Source organism: Ranitomeya variabilis, chromosome 2 (genome assembly GCF_051348905.1).
Source record: "Ranitomeya variabilis isolate aRanVar5 chromosome 2, aRanVar5.hap1, whole genome shotgun sequence".
Taxonomy (NCBI): domain Eukaryota; kingdom Metazoa; phylum Chordata; class Amphibia; order Anura; family Dendrobatidae; genus Ranitomeya; species Ranitomeya variabilis.
Genome location: NC_135233.1, coordinates 359,143,058 through 359,170,659, shown reverse-complemented (window position 1 = coordinate 359,170,659; position 27,602 = coordinate 359,143,058). Strand labels below are relative to the sequence as shown.

General features: G+C 43.6%; 1 protein-coding gene across 1 annotated transcript in view; it reads left to right on the top strand.

Annotated features, from left to right (window-relative positions):
* Window positions 1-20,648, top strand: part of LOC143805911 (cytochrome P450 2A13-like) — a 116,145-nt gene extending 95,497 nt beyond the window's left edge. Inside the window, exons 7-9 of the mRNA XM_077285667.1 lie at window positions 10,633-10,820; window positions 12,715-12,856; window positions 20,389-20,648. Coding sequence (XP_077141782.1) covers window positions 10,633-10,820; window positions 12,715-12,856; window positions 20,389-20,573 — 515 coding nt within the window. The 3' untranslated portion in view covers window positions 20,574-20,648. The remainder of the gene's footprint in view (window positions 1-10,632; window positions 10,821-12,714; window positions 12,857-20,388) is intronic.
* The last annotated feature ends 6,954 nt before the right edge of the window (window positions 20,649-27,602 follow it).

Sequence of the window (27,602 nt, the reverse complement as noted above, 5' to 3'; positions counted from 1 at the left end):
CATTCAGATTGACCGGCGCCTGCGCGAGCGCAAGGTGGTGCACCATATGGCGGTGTCCTCTGGGCTGAGTCCTGAGCCTATGCAATGTGATAGGATTTTGACTAGAGCAGAACGGCAGGAATTTAGACGTCAGAATGGGCTGTGTTTTTACTGTGGTGACTCTATTCATGTTATTTCTGATTGCCCGAAGCGTACTAAGAGGGTCGCTAGGTCTGTTACCATTAGTACTGTACAGCCTAAATTTCTCTTGTCTGTTACCCTGATTTGCTCATTGTCATCCTTTTCTGTTATGGCATTTGTAGATTCAGGTGCTGCCCTGAACTTAATGGACTTAGAATTTGCCAAACGCTGTGGTTTTTCCTTGGAGCCTTTGCAGAGCCCTATTCCCTTAAGGGGGATTGATGCTACGCCATTGGCCAAGAATAAACCTCAGTACTGGACACAGTTGACCATGTACATGGCTCCAGCACATCAGGAAAATATTCGCTTTTTGGTGTTGCATAATTTGCATGATGTTGTTGTGCTGGGTTTTCCATGGTTACAGGTACATAATCCAGTGCTGGATTGGAAATCTATGTCTGTGACTAGTTGGGGTTGTCAAGGGATACATAGTGATATTCCTTTGATGTCAATTTCCTCTTCCCCCTCTTCTGAAGTTCCTGAGTTTTTGTCGGATTTCCAGGATATATTTGATGAGCCCAAGTCCAGTTCCCTACCTCCTCATAGGGACTGTGATTGTGCTATTAACTTGATTCCTGGCTGTAAGTTCCCTAAGGGCCGACTTTTCAATCTGTCTGTGCCAGAGCATGCCGCTATGCGGAGTTATGTAAAGGAGTCTTTGGAGAAGGGGCATATTCGCCCGTCTTCGTCACCGTTGGGAGCGGGGTTCTTTTTTGTTGCCAAGAAGGATGGCTCCTTGAGGCCCTTTATAGATTATCGCCTTCTCAATAAGATCACGGTCAAATTCCAGTACCCTTTACCTTTGCTTTCTGATTTGTTTGCTGGGATTAAGGGGGCTAGTTGGTTTACCAAGATCGACCTTCGAGGGGCGTATAATCTGGTTCGTATTAAACAGGGTGATGAATGGAAAACAGCATTTAATACGCCCGAAGGCCATTTTGAATACCTTGTGATGCCATTCGGGCTCTCTAATGCTCCATCTGTGTTTCAGTCCTTTATGCATGATATCTTCCCGAATTATCTGGATAAATTCATGATTGTATATTTGGATGATATTTTGTTTTTTTCCGATGATTGGGAGTCTCATGTGAAGCAGGTCAGGATGGTATTTCAGATCCTTCGTGCTAATGCGTTGTTTGTGAAGGGGTCTAAGTGCCTCTTTGGAGTTCAGAAGGTTTCTTTTTTGGGGTTCATTTTTTATCCCTCGGCTATTGAAATGGACCCTGTTAAGGTCCAGGCCATTCATGATTGGACTCAACCCACATCTGTGAAGAGCCTTCAGAAATTTTTGGGCTTTGCTAATTTTTATCGCCGCTTCATTGCTAATTTTTCCAGTGTGGTTAAGCCTCTGACCGATTTGACTAAGAAAGGCGCTGATGTGATGAATTGGTCCTCTGCGGCTGTTGAGGCCTTTCAGGAGCTTAAACGTCGTTTTACTTCTGCCCCTGTGTTGCGTCAGCCAGATGTTTCTCTCCTTTTCAGGTTGAGGTTGACGCTTCTGAGATTGGGGCAGGGGCCGTTTTGTCTCAGAGAAGTTCTGATGGCTCTTTGATGAAGCCATGTGCTTTCTTCTCCAGAAAGTTTTCGCCTGCTGAGCGTAATTATGATGTCGGCAATCGGGAGTTGTTGGCTATGAAGTGGGCATTTGAGGAGTGGCGACATTGGCTTGAGGGAGCCAAGCATCGCGTTGTGGTCTTGACCGATCATAAGAATCTGATTTACCTTGAGTCTGCCAAGCGGTTGAATCCTAGACAAGCTCGATGGTCTCTGTTTTTCTCCCGTTTTGATTTTGTGGTCTCGTATCTTCCGGGATCTAAGAATGTGAAGGCTGATGCCCTTTCTAGGAGTTTTTTGCCTGATTCTCCGGGAGTCCTTGAGCTGGCTGGTATTCTCAAGGAGGGGGTGATTCTTTCTGCCATCTCTCCTGATTTACGGCGGGTGCTTCGGGAGTTTCAGGCTGATAAACCTGATCGCTGTCCAGTGGGGAAACTGTTTGTTCCTGATAGATGGACTAGTAAGGTAATTTCTGAGGTTCATTGTTCAGTATTGGCTGGTCATCCTGGGATTTTGGTACCAGAGAGTTGGTTGCTAGGTCCTTTTGGTGGCCTTCCTTGTCGCGGGATGTGCGTTCTTTTGTGCAGTCCTGTGGGACTTGTGCCCGGGCTAAGCCTTGCTGTTCTGGTCCTAGTGGGTTGCTTTTGCCTTTGCCGGTCCCTGAGAGGCCCTGGACGCATATTTCCATGGATTTTATTTCTGATCTTCCTGTTTCTCAGAAGATGTCTGTCATCTGGTTGGTTTGTGACCGGTTTTCTAAGATGGTCCATTTGGTACCTGTGCCTAAGTTGCCTTCCTCCTCTGATTTGGTTCCATTACTTTTTCAGCATGTGGTTCGTTTACATGGCATTCCGGAGAATATTGTGTCTGACAGAGGTTCCCAGTTTGTTTCTAGGTTTTGGCGGTCCTTTTGTGCTAGAATGGGCATTGATTTGTCTTTTTCTTCAGCATTTCATCCTCAGACAAATGGCCAGACGGAGCTACCTTGGTTTCACCTTTCTTTTGTAACTTTGGTTTTCATCCTCGTTTTTCTTCAGGGCAGGTTGAGCCTTCTGACTGTCCTGGTGTGGATTCTGTGGTTCACAGGTTACAGCAGATTTGGACTCATGTGGTGGACAATTTAACGTTGTCTCAGGAAAAGGCTCAACGTTTTGCTAACCATCGTCGGTATGTTGGTCCCCGGCTTCGTGTTGGGGATTTGGTCTGGTTGTCTTCTCGTCATGTTCCTATGAAGGTTTCTTCCCCTAAATTCAAGCCTCGCTTTATTGGTCCTTATAAGGTTTCTGAAATTATCAATCCGGTGTCTTTTCGTTTGGCCCTTCCAGCTACTTTTTCCATTCATAATGTTTTCCATAGATCTTTGTTGCGGAGATAATTGGTTCCCATGGTTCCCTCCGTTGATCCTCCTGCTCCGGTGTTGGTTGAGGGGGAGTTGGAATATGTGGTGGAGAAGATTTTGGATTCTCGTTTTTCGAAGCGGAAGCTTCAGTATCTGGTCAAGTGGAAGGGTTATGGCCAGGAGGATAATTCTTGGGTTGTTGGCTCCGATGTCCATGCTGCCGATTTGGTTCATGCTTTTCACTTGGCTCGTCCTGATCGGCCTGGGGGCTCTGGTGAGGGTTCGGTGACCCCTCCTCAAGGGGGGTACTATTGTGAAATCCGTTCTTGGGCTCCCTCCTGTGGTTGTGAATGGTACTTTTGTGAGTTCTGCCCTTGGGCTCCCTCTGGTGGTTTCGAGTGGAATTGCTGCTCCTTGAGTTTTGCTTTAGCAGCTGCTTTCACTGATCGTCTCTCCTGGCTTTGCTATTTAACCTGGCTCTGGTCTTTAGTTCATGCCAGCTGTCAATGTTCTGGGTTGGATTCAGATCTCTCCTTGGATTTCTCTTATGGCCTGTCCATTTCAGCAAAAGATAAGTTTTTGCTAGTTCTTGTTGTCCATTTGCTTTGGACTTTATTGCTCTGCTCATGTTATGCTTCTTTTTGTCCAGCTTGTCATTATGATATATTCAGGCTAGCTGGAAGCTCTGGGGAAGCAGATTTGCCCTCCACACCGTGAGTCGGTGTGGAGATCATTTTTGAAAACTCTGCGTGGATTTTTAGTTTTTAATACTGACCGCACAGTATCCTTTCCTATTCTGTCTATTTAGATTAGTATTGGCCTCCTTTGCTAAAATCTGTTTTCATTTCTGTGTATGTTACTTCCCTCTCCACTCACAGTCAATATTTGTGGGGGGCTATCTTTCCTTTTGGGAATTTCTCTGAGGCAAGATAGCTTTCTGTTTCCATCTTTAGGGGTAGTTAATTCTCAGGCTGTGACGAGGTGTCTAGGGAGAGATAGGAACACTCCACGGCTATTTCTAGTGTTGGTGTTAGGATTAGGAACTGCGGTCAGTAAAGATACCACCTCCTCAGAGCTTGTCCTATGTTGCTTTTTAACCACCAGGTCATATCAGTGTTGCTCCTTAACCACCAGGTCATAACAGGGTGAGCAACATAATTCCAATAAAATCTTGAATGAGTTTATTGAGGCTTATATAGAAACAAAATATACCCAATAAGATGTAATTCCCTTTGGATGATCAATATAATACCAATACATTTTTAACCCCTTCACCCCAAAGCCTGTTTTCACCTAAGTGACACGGCCAATTTTTACAATTCTGACCACTTTCACTTTATGAGGTCATAACTCTGAAATGCTTCAACGGATCCTGGTGATTCTGAGATTGTTTTCTCGTGACATATTGTACTTTATGATAGTGGTAAAACTTCTTCGATATGACTTGCATTTATTTGTGAAAAAAACAGAAATTTGACGAAAATTATGAAAATTTAGCAATTTTCAAATTTTTCGTTTTTATGCCCTTAAATTAGAGTTATATCACATAATATAGTTAATAAACAACATTTCCCACATGTCTGCTTTACATCAGCACAATTTTGGAAACATAATTTTTTTTGTTAGGGAGTTATAAGGGTTAAAAGTTGACCAGCGATTTCTCATTTTTGCAACAAAATTAGCAAAACCATTTTTTTTACGGACCACCTGACACTTGAAGTGACTGAGGGGTCTATATGACAGAAAATGCCCAAAAGTGACACCATTCTAAAAACTGCACCCCTCAAGGTACTCAAAACCACATTCAAAAAGTTTATTAACCCTTCAGGTGCTTCACAGGAATTTTTGGAATGTTTAAAAAAAATTGAACATTTAACTTTTTTTTCACAAAATTTTTATTCAGATCCAATTTGTTTTATTTTACCAAGGGTAACAGGAGAAATTGGACCAAAAAAGTCATTGTACAATTTGTCCTGAGTACGTCGATACCCCACATGTTGGGGTAAACCATTGATTGGGCACATTGCAGAGCTCGGAAGGGAAGGAGCGCCATTTGACTTTTCAATGCAAAATTGGCTGGAATTGAGATCGGAACCCATGTCGTGTTTGGAGAGCCCCTGACGTGCCTAAACAGTGGAAACCCCCACAAGTGACACCATTTTGGAAAGTATACCCTCTAAGGAACTAATCTAGATGTGTGGTGAGCACTTTGAACCTCCAAGTGCTTCACAGAAGTTTATAATGTAGAGCCGTAAAAAAAATTAATATTAATTTTCACAAAAAATGATCTTTTTGCCCCAAATTTTTTATTTTCCCAAGGGTAGCAGGACAAATTGGACCCCAAAAGTTGTTGTGCAATTTGTCCTGAGTACGCTGATACTTCATATATGGGGATAAACCACTGTTTGGGCGCATGGCAGAGCTCGGAAGGGAAGGAGCGCCATTTGACTTTTCAATGCAAAATTGGCTGGAATTGAGATCGGAACCCATGTCGTGTTTGGAGAGCCCCTGATGTGCCTAAACAGTGGAAACCCCCACAAGTGACACCATTTTGGAAAGAAGACCCCCTAAGGAACTTATCTAGATGTGTGGTGAGCACTTTTAACCCCCAATTGTTTCACTAAAGTTTAGAATGTAGCGCTGTGAAAATTAAAAAATCATTTTTTCTTTCCACAAAATGATGTTTTAGCCCGCAGTTTTTTTTCCCCAAGGGTAACAGGAGAAATTGGACCACAAAAGTTATTGTCCAATTTGTCCTGAGTACGCTGATACCCCATACATTGGGGGGAACCACTGTTTGGGCGCACGGCAGAGCTCGGAAGGGAAGGAGCGCCGTTTGAAATGCAGACTTAGATGGATTGGTCTGCAGGTGTCATGTTGCATTTGCAGAGCCCCTGATGTACCTAAACAGTAGAAACCCCCCACAAGTGACCCCATATTGGAAACTAGACCCCCCACGGAACATATCTAGATGTGTTGTGAGAACTTTGAACCCCCAAGTGTTTCACTACAGTTTATAACGCAGAGCCGCAAAAATAAAAAATATATTTTTTTCCACGAAAATTATATTTTAGCTCCCACGTTTTTATTTTCCCAAGGGTAACAGGACAAATTGGACCCCAAAAGTTGTTGTCCAACTTGTCCTGAGAACGCTGATACCCCATATGTTGGGGGGAACCACTGTTTGGGCGCACGGGAGAACTCGGAAGGGAAGGAGCACTGTTTTAGTTTTTCAAAGCAGAATTGGCTGGAATTGAGATCGGACGCCATGTCGCGTTTGGAGAGCCCCTGATGTGCCTAAACAGTGAAAACTCCCCAATTCTAACTGAAACCCTAACCCCAACCCTAACCCCAGCCCTAACCCTAGCCCTAACCCCAACCCTAACCCTAACCCTAGTCCTAACCCTAGCGCTACTTTCACACTAGCGTTTTTTTGCATACGTCGCAATGCGTCGTTTTGGCGAAAAAACGCATCCTGCAAAGTCATCTGCAGGATGCGTTTTTTCACCATAGACTAACATTAGCGATGTATTGACACACGTCGCAAGCGTCGTGCAACGGTTGCGTCGTGTTGTGGCGGACTGCCGGCAGCAAAAAACATTACATGTAACTTTTTTTGTGCCGATGGTCCACCATTTCCGACCGCGCATGCGCGGCTGGAACTCCGCCCCCACCTCCCCGCACCTCACAATGGGGCAGCGGATGCGTGGAAAAACAGCATCCGCTGCCCCCGTTGTGCGGCGCTTGCACAGTAGGCGTCGGTATGTCGGGCCGACGCAGCGCGACGGCCCCGTACCGACGCTAGTGTGAAAGTAGCCTAACGGGAAAATGGAAATAAATATATTTTTTTAAATTTTATTATTTTTCCCTAACTAAGGGGGTGATGAAGGGGGATTTGATTTACTTTTATAGTGTTTTTTGGGCGGATTTTTATGGTTGGCAGCCATCACACACTAAAAGACGCTTTTTATTGCAAAAAATAGTTTTTGCATCACCACATTTTGAGAGCTATAATTTATCCATATTTTGGCCTACAGAGTCATGTGAGATCTTGTTTTTTGCGGGATGAGTTGACGTTTTTATTGGTACCATTTTCGGGTACATGAGATTTTTTGATCGCTTTTTATTCCGATTTTTGGGAGGCGGAATGAACAAAAACCAGCAATTCCTGAAATTCTTTTAGGGGGGCGTTTATACCGTTCCGCGTTTGGTAAAAAGGATAAAGCAGTTTTATTCTCCGGGTCAGTACGATTACAGCGATACCTCATTTATGTAATTTTTTTATGTTATGGCGCTTTTACACAATAAAAACTATTTTATATAAAAAAATAATTGTTTTTGCATCGCTTTATTCTGAGGACTATAACTTTTTTATTTTTCTGCTGATGATGCTGTTTGGCGGCTTTTTTTTTGCGGGACAAGATTACGTTTTCAGCAGTACCATGATTATTTATATCCGTCTTTTTGATCGCGTGTTATTCCACTTTTTGTTTGGCAGTATGAGAATAAAGCGTTGTTTTTTGCCTCGTTTTTTTTTTTTTTTTTTTACGGTGTTCACTGAAGGGGTTAACTAGTGATATAGTTTTATAGGTGGGGTCGTTACGGACGCGGCGATACTAAATATGTGTACTTTTATTGTGTGATTTTTTTTTATTTAGATAAAGAAATGGATTTATGTGAATATTTTTTTTTATTATTTATTTAGGAATTTTTTTTTTTTTTTTTTTTTTTTTTACACATGTGGAAAATTTTTCTTTTTACTTTTTTACTTTGTCCCAGGGGGGGACATCACAGATCGGTGATCTGACAGTGTGCACAGCACTCTGTCAGATCACCGATGTGACAGGCACATTGCAGAGGCTTGCCGGCGCCTGCTATGAGGAATTCTTAGACACCGGCAAGCAGGGTCATCTCATGACCCGGAAGGAGTCCCGCGGCCATCTTGGATCAGGGGACTCCTTCCAGGTCACCGGAGCAGCGCGATCTCATCGCGTTGCTCCGGTGGGAGAGCGCAGGGAGCCCCCGTCCCTGAGCGATCCCCCTCTATGCTGCTGTCACTATTGACAGCGGCATCAGAGGGGTTAAATGCCCGCGATCGGCGATAGCGCCAATCGTGGGCATTGCTGCGGGGTGTCAGCTGTCATATACAGCTGACACCCGCACCCGATCACTGCGGCGCTCAGCGCGAGACCGCGGTGATCGGGGCGCCGTACTAGTACTGCGGCTGGCACTAATGCAGTGCCGGCAGCGCCGTACTAGTACGGCGCATGGCACGAAGGGGTTAAACAAGTTTTTTGAGGGTTATATAGTTATACCATTGAAATTTACACAAAAATATGCAAAAGTCTATGGATGAGCAATATAATACCGATACATTTTTTAACCCATTTTTTGAGGGTTATATAGCAACGAAATATACCCAAGAAGTAATACCCTATAGATGAGCAATATAATACCGATACATTTTTAAACAAATTTTTTGAGGGTTATATATTAACTAAATGTACTCTAGACCACAGAATAGTCTATGGGTGACCCATAAACCATATATACTCGAGTATAAGATGACCCGAGTATAAGCCGAGGCCCCTAATTTTGCCACAAAAAACTGGGAAAACTTATTGACTCGAGTATAAGCCTAGGGTGGGAAATGCAGCAGCTACTGGTAAATTTAAAAAATAAAAGTAGATACCAATAAAAGTAAAATTAATTAATTATTCAGTAGGTTAAATGTTTTTGAACATCCATATTGAATCAGGAGCCGCATATGCTCCATACAGTTCATGATGGGCCCCATAAGATGCTCCATACAAAAAATATGCCCCCTATAATGCTGCATAAAAGGTTAATGATTGCCCCATAAGATGCTCCATAGAATAATATGCCCCATATAATGCTCCATAAAGGTTGATGGCCCCATAAAATGCTCCATAGAATAATATGCCCCATGTAATGGTCACTAATGGTTAATGATGGCCCCATATGATGCGCCATATTAAAATATGCCCCATATAATGCTGCACAAAGGTAAATGATGGCCCCATAAGATGCTCCATACTAAAATATGCCCCATATAATGCTGCACAAAGGTAAATGATGGCCCCATAAGATGCTCCATAGAATAATATGCCCCATATAACGCTGCACAAAGGTGGATGATGGCTCCATACGATGTTCCATTGAATAATATGCCCCATATAATGCTTCATAAAGGTTGATGGCCCCTTAAGATGCTGCATAGAATAATATGCCCCATATGCTGCTGCTGCAATTAAAAAAACACATACTCACCTCTCGTCGCTGGGGGCCAGGTGCCATTGTCCTGAGCAGGCGGGGACACCAGCACACTATGGGGGCCAGGTGCCGGTGTCACCAATGGCTCAGGCCCCCGGCACCTGTGATATTCACCTGTCCCCGTTCCACCGCCGCACGCAACTGTTTCTTCCGGCTCTCTGCAGTGACTATTCAGGCAGAGGGTGTGCACTAACCACGTCATCATGCCCTCTGATCTGAACGTCACAAGTCAGAGGATGTGGAAGAAACAGCCCGGTGGTGGAAAGGGACAGGTGAATATCTCATGGTTTACCCTCCCCCATCATACTCACCCCCTGGCATGGTCTCTGAACTTCCCTGCTTCTCCATTTTTCCAGGGCTGCAGCTCCTTCCAGTGCTTGGCAGTCACATGGTACCGCTCATTAAAGTAATGAATATGCACTCCACGCCTATGGGACTGGAGTCAAGTGCATATTCCTTACTTTAATGAGTGGGACCACATGACCACTGAGCACAGGAAGAGCTGCATGCACCGGAGATCATCGGAGAAGCAGGGACATGCAGAAAAAGTGCCAGGAGGGGGTGAATATGAAGTGACAGCCGCCGACTCCTGCCGCTTCCCCTCCCCCGCCGACCCCCTGGGACAATGACTCGAGTATAAGCCGAGAGGGGCACTTTCAGCCTAAAAAAATGGGCTGAAAATCTCAACTTATATTCGAGTATATACGGTAATACAGATACAATTTTGAACAAGATTTTTTAGAGTTATATACCAAGGAAATGTAAACCATGGAATAGGGGAATAGTCTATGGGTTTTACATACCACCGTAATACAATTATAGCTGTTTAGATGACTCATTGAATCTTTTAAATTTTTTTTAATGTAAATAGTTTGAAAATGTGGTTGAAGTAATTATACAGTCCTAAAGACTTTTCAGAAAGCATAAAAAAGAGTTAAAAAAATTGACTGGATTACAGTTTTCATCCATACAAAATTCTGTGGTCTGTGGGACATTTCCTGTGATCTATAAAATTGAAAAAAAGCATTAAAAATGTTTGCATGCTTAAATTTCTCAGCCATACTGTTTCACATGTAACTGAGCATCACCGAGCATGTTTGCGGGTCGCTAGTGAATATACAACAAAATATTATTGTAGCGTCAAGACGTGTTACCTGTATTTTTTTGGTCTTGGTGAAATGACATTTTTCACAGACCCTGATTTTTGGTAAAAAAAAATACTAAGCTAAAATATATGCTCTTTTTTTCCATTTTGAAAATTTCAGAGAAGATCCACAAAGAGATCGATAATGTAATAGGGAAAGATCGCTGTCCATCAATAGAAGACAGGAGTAAAATGCCGTATACAGATGCCGTTGTCCACGAGATACAGAGATTTGGAGATATCATCCCTTCAGGATTGCCCCATTCTGTCAGCAAGGACACAATCTTCAGAGGATATCACATTCCTAAGGTGCAGAATGTTCGTCTTATCTATCTTAGAGTTTTGTGTGTAGCACTGCAATTTTTTGGCCAGAGTATCACCCCCTTTTAATTACCTGCCCTGAAAGCCTTGGTCCCTTCCATGCTGAAACAATATGACAGAAGAAACATTATGGGTCCTTGTAAATGTGCTTAGTTTTCCATGAGTCTGAGACATTTCCCTCTTTTATTTCTACAAGCCTAATGGCCACTCCAGTAGACTTGGTGAGTATGACTGTGGTAGAGTAAGGAAGGGGTTTATGACTTATGGCCTGGCAAATCTCATAGGGTGTGGTAATTAGAACTCAGTGAAACAATGACTTGTTTAGGGGTATGAACTCAATTAAGCAAGGACTTGCTCAGGGGTGTGACTAAGCTGGATGAATGCAAGAAATGTCTTTACTTATTATGCATATGCTGTATGTATTCTGCTATTTGCTATCAAGTAAGAAACACCTTCATTTATGCATGGTACGCCTATATTCATAAACAGCATAAATAAACGAGATCTTCATTTCTTCGGGGGAGTATCTTAGAAATCACATGCCTGTGTATTTTCTTGATTTACATTGGCACCAAATGAAACCAAGAACCTTTGAAATTAGAGTTAGCACTTACCCAACAACTTTGACTTACTTTGCTCTCCACCTGTTCTGATCTTTTAAAATTATGAACCAAAGATGAAATGTAAAACTTTCTCTTTTAACTCTCTGAGCTCATTCAGAGGAGCGTACAGTATAATCAGCATATGCACTGCTCATTTGCAAAACAGTCAACATATTAACCTCACATTTTTTGTGTTGCTCCAGTGGCCGAAAAAAAACATAATTCTGGATTTTCTTTTTCTCGTTATGTCATTTAGGCTGCCGTCACACTAGCAGTATTTGGTCAGTATTTTACATCAGTATTTGTAAGCCAAAACCAGGAGTGGAACAATTAGAGGAAAAGTATAATAGAAACATATGCACCACTTCTGCATTTTTCAGCCACTCCTGGTTTTGGCTTACAAATACTGATGTAAAATACTGACCAAATACTGCTAGTGTGATGGCAGCCTTACTGATCGGATTAATTTATTTTATATTTTGATAGATTGGACTTTTCCAAATTCAGCGATACCAAATATGTGTATTTTTTATTTCTTAATTTTTAATGTTGGGAAAGAAAAGTGATTTTAACTTTTACTTTTTATTTTTTTTCATATTTTTAAAACATTTTTCTTTCACTTTTAATTATATTTGTTAGTCCCTATCGGATTTGAACCTGTGATCATTTGTGCTACATACAACAATGCCATAGCATTGCTGTATTTAGTAAAAATCACTGTCTTCTATGAACACCAATCTCAAGCTGACTTTCTCAGGAGTGCCATCATGACAAGGATAGGGGTCTTCAGCAGACCACTAGCCATCATGGCAACCCATCAGCACCTTGAGATCACGTCATGAGGCACCAATGGGCGCATGCAACAGCGTGCTCCCCTGTCGGTGCACTGACAATGTTGCTGTCACAGATTGACAGCCACATTTGATGGTTTAATCAGCCATCTGCCAGCAAAGAAGCGAGCTTGGCTCATATATCATGAAGGGGTTAATCTGTATTTAATATTAGATTCCCCCATTAAAAGCTAATGAGTACGCAAACAAAGGATCACATACTAGCTACCATCCATATTGCATATGTTGTTTACTGCTCCGTTGCATTTATATCCTTAGGAAACTGCTTTTGGCCTTTAAATATTTATTAAATTGGATGTGAGACTTCCATGTGAAAAAAATTGTGCTGGTCTTCTCAATTTCTTGGTTCACATCTATCAACTACCAACTAGATCTCTCTTTAAACATTTCAGTTTATTACATCAAAACACTTTATATATTTACTTTCAGGGAAGTTTTGTGTTCCCAGTCCTAACTTCTGTCTTAAAAGACCCCAAATATTTCAAAAACCCAGAGGAGTTTGATCCTGGACACTTCCTTAATGAGAAAGGCGGCTTCAAGAAAAGTGATGGGTTTATGCCATTCTCTACAGGTAAGAGTTTAGTATATGATTATGGCAACACCAGAAAACTATGACTGAATTTAAAGGAGTTGTTCAGTCTTAGGCCGGCGTCACACTCGGCGTAAGACAATACGGTCCGTATTTTACGGCCGTAATACGGCCGAAATACGGTGAAATGTTCCCAAAATAGTGATCCGTAGGCAGGGTGTGTCAGCGTATTTTGCGCATGGCATCCTCCGTATGTAATCCGTATGGCATCCGTACTGCGAGATTTTCGCGCAGGCTTGCAAAACCGACATCTAATGGATTTATGTGCTCAAATGTTCATTAAAACATATATACAGTATATATATATATATATATATATGTCATTGAGACACATATATATATATTCTGTATTTAGATTTCATTCAGCGCGATATCTGTGAACAGCCGGTAATTCAATTGCCGGCTTTTCATTTCTCCTGCACAAACCCGATAGGATATGAGACATGGTTTACATATAGTAAACCATCTCATATCCCCTTTTTTTTTGCATATTCCACACTACTAATGTTAGTAGTGTGTATGTGCAAAATTTCAGCGCTGTAGCTGCTAAAATAAAGGGTTAAATGGCGGAAAAAATTGGCGTGGGCTCCTGCGCAATTTTCTCCGCCAGAGTGGTAAAGCCAGTGACTGAGGGCAGATATTAATAGCCAGGAGAGGGTCCACGGTTATTGGCCCCCCCGTGGCTACAAACATCTGCCCCCAGCCACCCCAGAAAAGGCACATCTGGAAGATGTGCCTATTCTGGCACTTGGCCACTCTCTTCCCACTCCCTGTAGCGGTGGGATATGGGGTAATGAAGGGTTAATGCCACCTTGCTATTGTAAGGTGACATTAAGCCAGATTAATAATGGAGAGGCGTCAATTATGACACCTATCCATTATTAATCCAATTGTTGGAAAGGGTTAAAAAACACACACACACATGATTAAAAAGGATTTTAATGAAATAAACACAGCGGTTGTTGTAATAATTTATTGTTCTCTCAAATCCATTTGCAGTCCCTCGCTTGGCAACATAATAAACGCACAAGATACATACCTTCTGATGTACTGTCAGGTCCAACGATGTAATCCATCTGAAGGGGTTAACTAATATTACAGGCAGGAGCCCTGCTAAATGCAGCGGTGCTCCGTGCCTGTAATCCCCGGGTGCTGAAAGGAAAGCAGTGATCTGTACTTACATTGAGTCGCGGTGATGCGCCCTCTGGTGGATGTTCTCATGAACTGCAGCCTGGGAACTTTTTCCCACGCTCCAGGTCATATGAGGACATCCACCAGGGGGCGCATCACCGCGAATGAATGAAATGTAGGTCAATGACCTACATTTCATTCATTCGCAGGGGAATTACAAGCAGGAGCACACCGCTGCATTAGCAGGGCTCCTGCCTGTAATATTAGTTAACCCCTTCAGATGGATTACATCGTTGGACCTGACAGTACATCAGAAGGTATGTATCTTGTGCGTTTATTATGTTGCCAAGCGAGGGACTGCAAATGGATTTGAGAAAACAATAAATTATTACAACAACCGCTGTGTTTATTTCATTAAAATCCTTTTTAATAACGTGTGTGTGTGTTTTTTAACCCTTTCCTACAATTGGATTAATAATGGATAGGTGTCATAATTGACGCCTCTCCATCATTAATCTGGCTTAATGTCACCTTACAATAGCAAGGTGGCATTAACCCTTCATTACCCCATATCCCACCACTACAGGGAGTGGGAAGAGAGTGGCCAAGTGCCAGAATAGGCGCATCTTCCAGATGTGCCTTTTCTGGGGTGGCTGGGGGCAGATGTTTTTAGCCACGGGGGGGCCAATAACCATGGACCCTCTCCTGGCTATTAATATCTGCCCTCAGTCACTGGCTTTACCGCTCTGGCGGAGAAAATTGCGCGGGAGCCCACGCCAATTTTTTCCGCCATTTAACCCTTTATTTTAGCAGCTACAGCGCTGAAATTTTGCACATACACACTACTAACATTAGTAGTGTGGAATATGCAAAAAAAAGGGGGATGTGAGATGGTTTACTGTATGTAAACCATGTCTCATATCCTGTCGGGTTTGTGCAGGAGAAATGAAAAGCCGGCAATTGAATTACCGACTTTTCACTAACACCGCTGCGTATTTCTCGCAAGTCACACTGCTGGTCCGTGTGGAATCCGTATTTTTCTCGCCCCCATAGACTTTCATTGGCGATTTTTTTGCGCAGTACGCTGACAAACGCAGCATGCTGCGATTTTGTACGGCCGTAGAAAGCCGTATAATACTGAACCGTAATATACGGCTAATAGGAGCAGCCCCATTGAGAATAATTGTGCCGTATGTTATGCGAGTTTTACGGACGTAGTTTCTGCGCTCTTACGTCCGTAAAACTCGCCAGTGTGACGCTGGCCTTAGGCTGCTAGTCTGCAGTCCTTCTATGGGATTGCAGACTTGTGAATCCTCAAGCTCACTTCCTCATGAGGCTTGATTCATCAAGACAGATAACGAAGCCAGCACTGATTGAGCGCAGAGATTGTGTGACATAACAATGTGTTGAGAGCTTTGGGAGAGCGAGTGCCGTCCTCGCTGGAACTGTGACGGTACAAGAGTTGAATATAAGTGTTGTTAATTTACTGGGGGAAAACATGTTGATTGATACAGGGTCTGAGTAGTGGACAACCCTTTTAAAGAGAGACTGAATAACAGGTTTGAGCTTCTGTTCGTAGGTGCAACGTTCATGACAGAGGACACAAAACTGAGGCCACCATATATATTAGATGAAAATCTGTCTAACCCACTGATTTCGGGGACACCAGCTGACCTTCTGATATATATGAAGGCTTTCCACTTCTAACACAATATATAATGTCAAATTTCAAAGTGACTGGATTACCATATCATGTGTATGGAGGCTTTACAACTCTCTTCTAAAAGTACGTTCACACACGACTTTTTTGCTGCTTTTTTTTGCTGCTTTTTTTATGCTAATTTTCAGCTGCTTTTTACAGTACCAGTAAAGCCTATGAGATTTCAGAAATCTCATGCACACACGTTGGTTTTTTGTTTGATCAGTTTTTTCTGCTTTGCTGCTTTTTTTGGACATAGGGCATGTCACTTCTTTCAGCGTTTTTGCTGCGTTTTTGCAGCGTTTTTTCACCCATTGACTTGAATGGGTGATGAAAAAACGCTGCAAAAACGCTGAAAAAACGCATGTAGCATTATTTGCTGCGTTTTTTGTGCAGAAAATCATGGCCAGCAGGAAGGGATCTCACAGCCAAGAGCTTAGGGGTGTGGTTAGTGAGGTGTGAAGAGCCATTGTGAGCCATTGTGAGGTGTGAAGAGCCATTGTGAGGTGTCCTGATTGTGATCTATTGTGAGGGAGTTCCTGGTAGTGAGGTGTGAAGAAGAGCCATTGTGAGCCATTGTGAGTAGTGTTGAGCATTCCGATACCGCAAGTATCGGGTATCGGCCGATACTTGCGGGTATCGGAATTCCGATACCGAGATCCAATACTTTTGTGGTATCGGGTATTGGTATCGAAACAACATTAATGTAAAAATGTGTAAAAGAGAGAATTAAAATAAAAAATATTGCTATACTCACCTCTCCGACGCAGCCTGCACCTTACCGAGGGAAGCGGCAGCGTTCTTTCTTTAAAATTCGCGCTTTTCTTTCCTTTACGTGAAGTCCCGGCTTGTGATTGGTTGCGTCGCAGTCACATGGGCGACGCAACCAATCACAGCAAGCTGTGACGTAATTTCAGGTCCTTAAGGATTTTAAAATTACGTCCCGGCTTTGTGATTGGTTGCGTCGCAGTCACATGGGCGACGCAACCAATCACAGCAAGCCGTGACGTAATTTCAGGCCCTTAAGGATTTTAAAATTACGTCCCGGCTTTGTGATTGGTTGCGTCGCAGTCACATGGGCGACGCAACCAATCACAAGCCGTGACGTCACGGGAGGCTGGACACGCGCGCATTTTAAAATGCGCGCTTGTCCAGCCTCCCGTGACGTCACGGCTTGTGATTGGTTGCGTCGCGGTCAACCAATCACAAGCCGGGAGGCTGGACACGCGCGCATTTTAAAATGCGCGCTTGTCCAGCCTCCCGTGACGTCCCGGCTTGTGATTGGTTGCGTCGCGGTCAACCAATCACAAGCCGGGAGGCTGGACACGCGCGCATTTTAAAAATTTTAAAATACACATTTTAATATGGTTCCCAGGGCCTGAAGGAGAGTTTCCTCTCCTTCAGACCCTGGGAACCATCAGGAATACCGTCCGATACTCGAGTCCCATTGACTTGTATTGGTATCGGGTATCGGTATCGGATTGGATCCGATACTTTGCCGGTATCGGCCGATACTTTCCGATACCGATACTTTCAAGTATCGGACGGTATCGCTCAACACTAATTGTGAGGTGTGAAGAGCCATTGTGAGGTGTCCTGATTGTGATCTATTGTGAGGGAGTTCCTGGTAGTAAGGTGTGAAGAGCCATTGTGAGGTGTCCTAGCAGCTGAAAATTGGCATAAAAAAAGCAGCAAAAATCTGCAGCAAAAATCTGCAGCAAAAAAGTCCTGTGTGAACGTACCCAAAAAACGCACCAAAAACGCACCAAAAAAACGCACCTAAATTAGCATAAAAAAAAGCAGCAAAAAAAAGCAGCAAAAAAGTCCTGTGTGAACGTACCCTAACAGTTCATGTTGGGGAAGAAAAAGATAGAGCAGTTGGAATTATAACAGTCAATCATTTTGTTTCCAGTGGAGATAAGCCTCCATTAGTGATGTCTGGCAGCAACTTTCTTCTCTCTCCCCACTGAAAAGATTGAAATACTCAGCCAAGCCAACGTTCATATTTATGAGGAAGTTGTGAGAGATAGATGTCTTCTGGCAGCTACCTCATGTATGGCCAGCTCAAAAGCTTCTATGCATATTAGCTAAATGCCCGTTAACCATCTAACATGTATGGGAGCCTTATGTGTCTCTCCCATAGTCTGTTAGGCTCTTTAAGTGAGGTGGATCTTTAAAACACAAGATCCAGGTGGGCACACAAGCTACAGGATTTGAATGCAGGAGAGAGTTGAGCCACATGGGAAACAGGTAGCAGAGGTATTGGAAACCACAAACAGGCAGCAGAGGCCTTGAAGACCATTGACAGCTAGCAGAGGTCCTGGAGGCCGCAGACAGGTAGCGAAAGTCCTGGAGGCCACAGACAGGTAGCAAAGGTCCTGGAAACCACAGACAGGTACTGAGCAGGACGTGGTACACAGACAAACTAAAAGTCTTAGCTCCTGTGTCTAGGTAGGCCTTATATAGCCCTAGGTATGTGATCACAATAGAGCATGCCAGGCTACTTACAAAGCTCAACATCGAGCAGAAGAGAATTTAGCAGACTGGGGTGAAGAAAGCAGAGCCCGAACCCCAGGAAAGGTGTGTAACAATGCTGTAGATTGAAATAAAGACAGATATAAGATGTACACTCAGCATTACCTAGATAAGGGTGCAGGCTCAACTGGAGAATACAAATGACGTTAAAAGGAACCTGTCAGGTCCCGCGTGTCCTCCAATCCAGCAGCATTCACCTATGTATGAACAAATTCCCTGCCTAACCAGCCCTGTATAATGTTATCAAGTGAAAAGAAGGTATAAAAAATGCATTTATAATGTCCTCATTTGCTATGCTAATGAGGACTTTGACTAGTCGATGGGATGTTAGGTGCCCCAGACTAGTCAGCCCTCTTTCCATGTTATCATGCCCCCAGAATTTGTACGAGCAGCATTATCATTGCTCATGCAAATCTAGTGCATGCGCACTGCTTATTAAGGCATTGTCACTGTGTCTCTGAATTCAGGTGTGCGCTTTCTGACTTCAGGCGGGTGCACTGTGCATGACTGGAAGCTATCTTCTAGACTCCTGGACATGCGTAGTGTGCACCTCTGGAGTTAGGTCAACACTTCCTGGCTCCAGCTGCGCGCACTGTGCATGAGTAGAAGCTATCTTCTAGACATACGGACATGCGCAGTGTGCACCTCTGGAGCTGGGAAGCGTACACCCAGTTTCAGATACAGAGTGATGCTGCCGGAATGAGTGGCATGAGTTCGCATCTCTGCTTCAGGAAAGTGGCCGCTGCGATCTCCATCTGCACACGCGCGGCATCCCGCGGCCATTTTCCTGAAACCCCGGGCAGCAGAGCACTCGATCTGCGCACGCGCGGCCACAGGAAGATGGCCGCCCCCACCGATCACCAGGGGAATAGCGCAGATCGCGCTATTTTCCCTCCCCTGTGCAGTGGATTCTGGACTTGGGCATGCGCACACCACTACGCCAGCAACGGAAAACTAAGCAAGATCTGGGGGAAGACACCACGCCCATCTGACCAGACCAGCCTGATTGACAGGCGAAAACGACTACTTTGGTAACGTATTTCGGCAGCATAGGTGGGGAATCGGGGTCCACAAAATACACTATTGTAATGCACAGCTCAGGCCCTATTTAACAGTATTTTTATCTCATACGGAAAAAAACGGGGTGACAGGTTCCCTTTAACCGTACTCCAGATTGAGGATCCTGAAGCCTTCAGTAAAGAGGTAAAGGGACTGCAACCTTGTGTCCTCGTTATTCATCGCACCCTGCACCACACATCATCACTCTCAACTTCTACTGGACGCCCCTCAGCAGGGTCACGGACCGGGTCTAGCCACCGTGACAATCCCAGAACTGAGACAGAGAGACCCGGTACCGGGTACCCCTCGGCCCTGCGACAGTGGGGGCGCCCCACATATTTAATAGGAAACCATTTAGAACTAATCTTTTTGGTGAGCGGAGCCAGATTGCCAAAAATAGTTGGACTGCCCATAACTACTACCAGCAGCTTACACTGCTGTCCCTATAGAGAACTTTATGTCTGAAGATTAGGTGTAAACATATAGGGGCAGATTCATCAAAAGTGTCTAAAAGGAAATGGTCTTTGTTACCCAATGCAACCAAACCAATCACAGCGCAGCTTTCATTTTACTAGATCAGTTTATGACATGAAAGCTGTGCTGTGATTGGTTATTATGGACAACACAGCCAGTGTTTCTTTTAGATACTTTTGATAAATGAGGCCACAGTGTAATACAAAAGTCTCCTGCTGACTTTGATTATATTATTGGCATTTTAGTAGTAACCATTTTCATATAAGTTTTTGTTCAGACTGTATACTAAACCTAAGCATCACAAATTGATTCCCTATTGCTGTACAGAACATGCACATGATTGAAAAAATTGAAGAGATTAAAAATATTCCTGAATTGATGAGATCAGTAATGGTACCTGGGCTATAAGTGTTCAATTCTTTATTAGTGTCCCCATAGGGTAAATTAAGTATTGCTTTTCTATTAAACATAAGTATTCACTTTGAACTATTGCTATTCTTACAGGTGACCTTCCCCCTCTTATACTGACTCAGAATTTCCATTAAAGGCATTCAAAAATTGTTTTTCTAAATCTCTCAACCCGTTTTTTAACTTATTGTGTATGCTGTTTTCCCAGGCAAACGTGTGTGTTTGGGAGAAGGCCTGGCTCGCATGGAGCTCTTCCTCTTTCTAACCACCATACTGCAGAAGTTCACCTTGGAGTCCACTGTAGACAGAAAGAATCTGAGCATAAGACCCGAGCCCAAAACCAATTCTGTAAGACATCAGTCCTACCAGATGAATGCTGTCCCTCGTTTCTGAACCTGAGATCTATTTCTTGTACAAAGGAAAAAAAAAAGCTCTAAAACTTTTCAAAATAAAATATATTCCCAATGACTTTTAGGTTTTCATTGGCTGTCAGCCATAATCATCAACATTCAGGCGAATTGCGGTCTCAAGGGAGCGCATAGGAGGCAGATAGTTCGGATAGATGAATAGTCCACCGCAGCTCCAGCCGTGTGCCTCCAATGGAGGATAGATGCAATAGTGGAATAAAATGACGGTCATAGGAGTGCTAGGAACTACAGGACACAGGTAATTTGGGTGAATTCACAACGCGTTTCGACGGTACCTCGTCTTCATCAGGTGGAGATTTATTAATGACACACAGGAAGAAGTATTTAAGCACAATTTGACCAATCAAAATTAGAATGCAATCATCATGTCACATGATGGTATCACATGATGAAGTGAAATCACATAGGAATCACGTACATAATAACAAAGATTGGCACCAATAAGACACATACATTAAATACAAGCATCATAAAAAAGAAAAATATATAATAAAATAAAAAATGCGAGCAACATCCATATTCATAAAAAAGTATATAAAAATAAAATAATACATTGGATTATCTGCTAACTTTTTCAGTAATACGATTTAATCCCTCCAGGGTCACAGATGGAGAGTAAATCTTATATTTTATTAATATGGATGTTGCCCGCATTTTTTATTTTATTATATATTTTTCTTTTTTATGATGCTTGTATTTAATGTCTGTGTCTTATTGGTGCCAATCTTTGTTATTACGTACGTGATTCCTATGTGATTTCACTTCATCATGTGATACCATCATGTGACATGATAATTGCATTCTAATTTTGATTGGTCAAATTGTGCTTAAATACTTCTTCCTGTGTGTCATTAATAAATCTCTGCCTGATGAAGACGAGGTACCATCAAAATGCGTTGTGGATTCACCCAAATTACCTGTGTCCTGTAGTTCCTAGTGCTCCTATGACCGTCATTTTATTCCACTATAATCATCAACATTAACAGAAATAAACACTTGAAATAGATCACTCTGTTTGTAATGACTCTATATAGTATATGAGTTTCACTTTTTGTATTGTAGACTTGAAATAAATTAACTTTTTGATGATATTCTAATTTAGTAAGAAGCACTTGTATATATAAAACTAAAGTGCATAATATAATTTTCAACTTCTGTAATCATTTTACGTTAATAAAAATATTGAACTGATAAATGTCTTCTGTCGTGTATGCAATATGTAATTTTCTTTTTTTCCTACATTCTTTTTTATTGATTATTATACATTTTTATAGCGCCATTTATTCCGTGGCGCTTTACATGTGAATAAGGGGCAAGCATAGACAAATGCATTAAACATGAGCAAAAAACAAGGTACACAGGTACATAAGGAGGGAGGACCCTGCCCGCGAGGGCACACAGTCTGCAGGGGATGGGTGAGGATACACTAGGAGAGGGTAGAGCTGCTTGTGTGGTGGTTCAGTAGGTTGAGGATCAGTGCAGTCTGTAGGCTTGTCGGAAGAGGTAGGTCTTCAGGTTCTTTTTGAAGGTTTCCATGGTAAGCGAGAGTCTGATGTGCTGTGGTAGAGAGTTCCAGAGTATGGGGGAATCACGGGAGAAGTCTTGGATGCGGTTGTGGGAAGAAGAGATGAGAGGGGAGTAGAGAAGGAGGTCTTGTGTTGTGAATTCCATTTCTCGGACTCCCTCCTGTGGTCATGAATGGTACTTTGGTTAGTTCTGCTCTTGGACTCCCTCTGGTGGCTTTGAGCGGAACTGCTGGTCTCTGAGGTTTGCTTTCTCAGCTGCCCTCGTTTATTGTTATGCTTGCTTCCCTATTTAACTCTACTCAGATCGTTACTTCATGCCAGCTGTCAATGTTTCAGTATTGGTTCAGATCTCTCTTGGACTTCTCTGAGGACCTGTCTACTCCAGCAGAAGCTAAGTCCCTGCTAGTTCATTTGTTGTTACTGCTGCCTGAATATATTTCTTAGTACTGCTAAATTCTAGTCCAGCTTGCTATCATGATATTTCCTTGCTAGCTGGAAGCTCTGGGGGTGCAGTGTTGCACCTCCACACCGTGAGTCGGTGTGGGGGTCTTTTTGCATACTCTGCGTGTTTTTTTGTAGTTTTTGTGCTGACCGCATAGTTTCCTTTTCTTTCCTCTGACTATTTAGTGAAGTCTGGCCTCCTTTGCTAAAACCTGTTTCATTCCTGTGTTTGTGACTTTCCTCTTATCTCACAGTCAATATATGTGGGGGGCTGCCTTTACCTTTGGGGAATTTCTCTGAGGCAAGGTTAGGCTTCTATTTCTATCTTTAGGGGTAGTTAGCTCTTAGGCTGTGAAGAGGTGTCTAGGGAGAGTTAGGTACGCTCCACGGCTATTTCTAGTGTGTGTGATAGGAGTAGGGTTTGCGGTCAGCAGAGTTCCCACTTCCCAGAGCTTGTTCCGATTACTAGTTTACTCATCAGGTCATTCCGGGTGCTCCTAACCACCAGGTCCATAACAGTACAGCTGGCCAACAAAGTGTTAATGCATCTCAAAAGAGGGATAAGAGAAGTTCTGAACCCATTTTTTTTTCTTTGCAGTGTGTTTTGTCTCTCTTTTCCCCTTAATCTCTGGGTGGTTCAGGACTCAGATGTAGATATGGATATTCAAGGTCTGTCCTCTTGTGTGGATCAACTTGCTGCAAGGGTCCAAAGCATTCAAGATTATGTAGTTCAGAATCCGATGTTAGAGCCTAGAATTCCAATTCCTGATTTGTTTTCTGGGGATAGATCTAAGTTTCTGAATTTCAAAAATAATTGTAGACTGTTTCTTGCTTTGAAACCCCGCTCCTCTGGTGACCCCATTCAGCAAGTAAAAATTATTATTTCTTTGTTACGTGGCGACCCTCAAGACTGGGCATTCTCCCTTGCGCCAGGAGATCCTGCATTGCTTAATGTAGATGTGTTTTTTTCTGGCGCTTGGATTGCTTTATGACGAACCGAATTCAGTGGATCAGGCAGAGAAAACCTTGCTGGCTTTGTGTCAGGGTCAGGATGAAGCGGAGGTATATTGTCAGAAGTTTAGAAAGTGGTCTGTGGTTACTCAATGGAATGAGTGTGGCCTGGCAGAAATTTTTAGAAAGGGTCTCTCTGAGGCCCTTAAGGATGTTATGGTGGGCTTCCCCACGCCTGCTGGTCTGAATGAATCAATGTCCTTGGCCATTCAAATTGATCGGCGTTTGCGCGAGCGCAAAGTTGTGCACCATTTGGCGGTGTCCTCTGAGCAGAGGCCTGAGCTTATGAAATGTGATAGAACTTTGACCAGAACTGAACGGCAAGAACACAGACGTCAGAATCGGCTGTGTTTTTACTGTGGTGACCCTACTCATGCTATCTCTGATTGTCCTAAGTGCACTAAGTGGTTCGCTAGGTCTGTCACCATTGCTACTGTACAGCCTAAATTTATTTTGTCTGTCACTTTGATTTGCTCTCTGTCGTCCTACTCGGTTATGGCATTTGTGGATTCGGGCGCTGCCCTGAATTTGATTGACTTGGAGTTTGCCAGGCGTTGTGGTTTTTTCCTGGAGCCTTTGCAGTATACTATTCCATTAAGGGGAATTGATGCTACGCCTTTGGCCAGGAATAAACCTCATTACTGGACTCAGTTGACCATGTGCATGGCTCCTGCACATCAGGAAGATATTCGCTTTCTGGTGTTGCATAATTTGCATGATGTGGTCGTGTTGGGTTTGCCATGGCTACAGGTTCATAATCCAGTATTGGATTGGAAATCAATCTCTGTGTCTAGTTGGGGTTGTCAAGGGGTACATGGCGATGTTCCGATGATGTCAATTTCTTCATCCATTCCTTCTGATGTCCCTGAGTTTCTGTCGGATTACCGGGATGTATTTGATGAGCCCAAATCCAGTATCCTACCCCCTCATAGGGATTGTGATTGTGCTATAAATTTGATCCCTGGTAGTAAGTTTCCTAAGGGCCGACTTTTCAATTTATCTGTGCCAGAACACACCGCTATGCGGAGTTATATAAAGGAGTCCTTGGAGAAAGGGCATATTCGCCCATCTTCATCACCGTTGGGAGCAGGGTTCTTTTTTGTGGCCAAGAAGGATGGTTCTCTGAGACCCTGTATAGATTACCGCCTTCTCAATAAAATCACAGTCAAATTTCAGTACCCTTTGCCTCTGCTGTCTGATTTGTTTGCCCGGATTAAGGGGGCTAGTTGGTTCACCAAGATAGATCTTCGAGGGGCATATAACCTTGTGCGTATTAAACAGGACGATGAATGGAAAACAGCATTTAATACGCCCGAGGGCCATTTTGAGTACCTGGTGATGCCATTCGGGCTTTCTAACGCTCCTTCTGTGTTTCAGTCCTTTATGCATGACATCTTCCGAAAGTATTTGGATAGATTCATGATTGTATATTTGGATGATATTTTGGTATTTTCAGATGATTGGGAGTCTCATGTGAAGCAGGTCAGAATGGTATTCCAGGTCCTTCGTGCTAATTCCTTGTTTGTGAAGGGGTCTAAATGTCTCTTCGGAGTTCAGAAGGTTTCCTTTTTGGGCTTCATTTTTTCCCCTTCTACTATCGAGATGGATCCTGTTAAAGTTCAGGCCATTTATGATTGGACTCAACCTACGTCTGTGAAGAGCCTTCAGAAATTCCTGGGCTTTGCTAATTTTTACCGTCGCTTCATCGCTAATTTTTCTAGTGTGGTTAAACCTTTGACTGATTTGACAAAGAAAGGTGCTGATGTGGTGAATTGGTCCTCTGCGGCCGTGGAGGCTTTTCAGGAGCTGAAACGTCATTTTTCTTCGGCCCCTGTGTTGCGTCAGCCAGATGTTTCGCTCCCTTTTCAGGTTGAGGTTGATGCTTCTGAGATTGGATTAGGGGCTGTTTTGTCTCAAAGAAGTTCTGATGGCTCTGTGATGAAGCCATGTGCCTTCTTTTCTAGAAAATTTTCGCCTGCTGAGCGTAATTATGATGTTGGCAATCGGGAGCTGCTGGCTATGAAGTGGGCATTCGAGGAGTGGTGACATTGGCTTGAGGGAGCCAAGCACCGCGTGGTGGTCTTGACGGATCACAAGAATTTGACTTATCTCGAGTCTGCCAAGCGGTTGAATCCTAGACAGGCTCGATGGTCACTGTTTTTCTCCCGTTTCGATTTTGTGGTTTCATACCTTCCGGGTTCTAAGAATGTGAAGGCCGATGCCCTTTCTAGGAGTTTTGTGCCTGGTTCTCCGGGAGTCCCTGAGCCGGCTGGTATTCTCAAAGAGGGGGTAATTCTGTCTGCCATCTCCCCTGATTTGCGGCGGGTGCTGCAGGAGTTTCAGGCTGATAGACCTGACCGTTGTCCAGCGGAGAAACTGTTTGTCCCTGATAGATGGACTAGCAGAGTTATTTCTGAGGTTCATTGCTCGGTGTTGGCTGGTCATCCTGGGATTTTTGGTACCAGGGATTTGGTGGCTAGGTCCTTTTGGTGGCCTTCCTTGTCACGGGATGTGCGTTCTTTTGTGCAGTCTTGTGGGACTTGTGCTCGGGCCAAGCCCTGCTGTTCTCGTGCCAGTGGGTTGCTTTTGCCCTTGCCGGTCCCGAAAAGGCCTTGGACGCATGTTTCCATGGATTTTATTTCAGATCTTCCTGTTTCTCAAAGAATGTCTGTCATCTGGGTGGTTTGTGATCGCTTTTCTAAGATGGTCCATTTGGTACCCTTGCCTAAATTACCTTCCTCCTCTGATTTGGTGCCATTATTCTTTCAGCATGTGGTTCGTTTGCATGGCATTCCGGAGAACATTGTGTCGGACAGAGGGTCCCAGTTTGTCTCTAGGTTTTGGCGGTCCTTTTGTGCTAAGATGGGCATTAATTTGTCTTTTTCTTCGGCTTTCCATCCTCAGACAAATGGCCAAACCGAACGAACCAACCAGACTTTGGAGGCCTATCTGAGATGCTTTGTTTCTGCTGATCAGGATGATTGGGTGACCTTTTTGCCATTGGCTGAGTTCGCCCTTAATAATCAGGCTAGTTCGGCTACTTTGGTTTCGCCTTTTTTTTGCAATTCTGGTTTTCATCCTCGTTTTTCTTCAGGGCAGGTTGAGCCTTCTGACTGTTCTGGTGTGGATTCTGTGGTGGACAGATTGCAGCAAATTTGGACTCACGTAGTGGACAATCTGACGTTGTCCCAGGAGAAGGCTCAACGTTTCGCTAACCGCCGTCGTTGTGTTGGTCCTCGACTTCGTGTTGGGGATTTGGTTTGGTTATCTTCTCGTTATGTTCCTATGAAGGTTTCTTCTCCTAAGTTTAAGCCTCGATTCATTGGTCCTTATAAGATTTCTGAAATTCTCAACCCTGTGTCATTTCGTTTGGTCCTTCCAGCTTCCTTTGCCATCCATAATGTGTTCCATAGGTCGTTGTTGCGGAGGTATGTAGCGCCTATGGTTCCCTCCGTTGATCCTCCTGCTCCCGTGTTGGTTGAGGGGGAGTTGGAGTATGTGGTGGAAAAAATTTTGGATTCTCGTATTTCGAGACGGAAGCTCCAGTACCTGGTTAAGTGGAAGGGCTATGGTCAGGAGGATAATTCCTGGGTTGTTGCCTCAGATGTCCATGCTGCCGATTTAGTTTGTGCCTTTCATTTGGCTCGTCCTGATCGGCCTGGGGGCCCTGGTGAGGGTTCGGTGACCCCTCCTCAAGGGGGGGGGACTGTTGTGAATTCCATTTCTCAGACTCCCTCCTGTGGTCATGAATGGTACTTTGGTTAGTTCTGCTCTTGGACTCCCTCTGGTGGCTTTGAGCGGAACTGCTGGTCTCTGAGGTTTGCTTTCTCAGCTGCCCTCGTTTATTGTTATGCTTGCTTCCCTATTTAACTCTACTCAGATCGTTACTTCATGCCAGCTGTCAATGTTTCAGTATTGGTTCAGATCTCTCTTGGACTTCTCTGAGGACCTGTCTACTCCAGCAGAAGCTAAGTCCCTGCTAGTTCATTTGTTGTTACTGCTGCCTGAATATATTT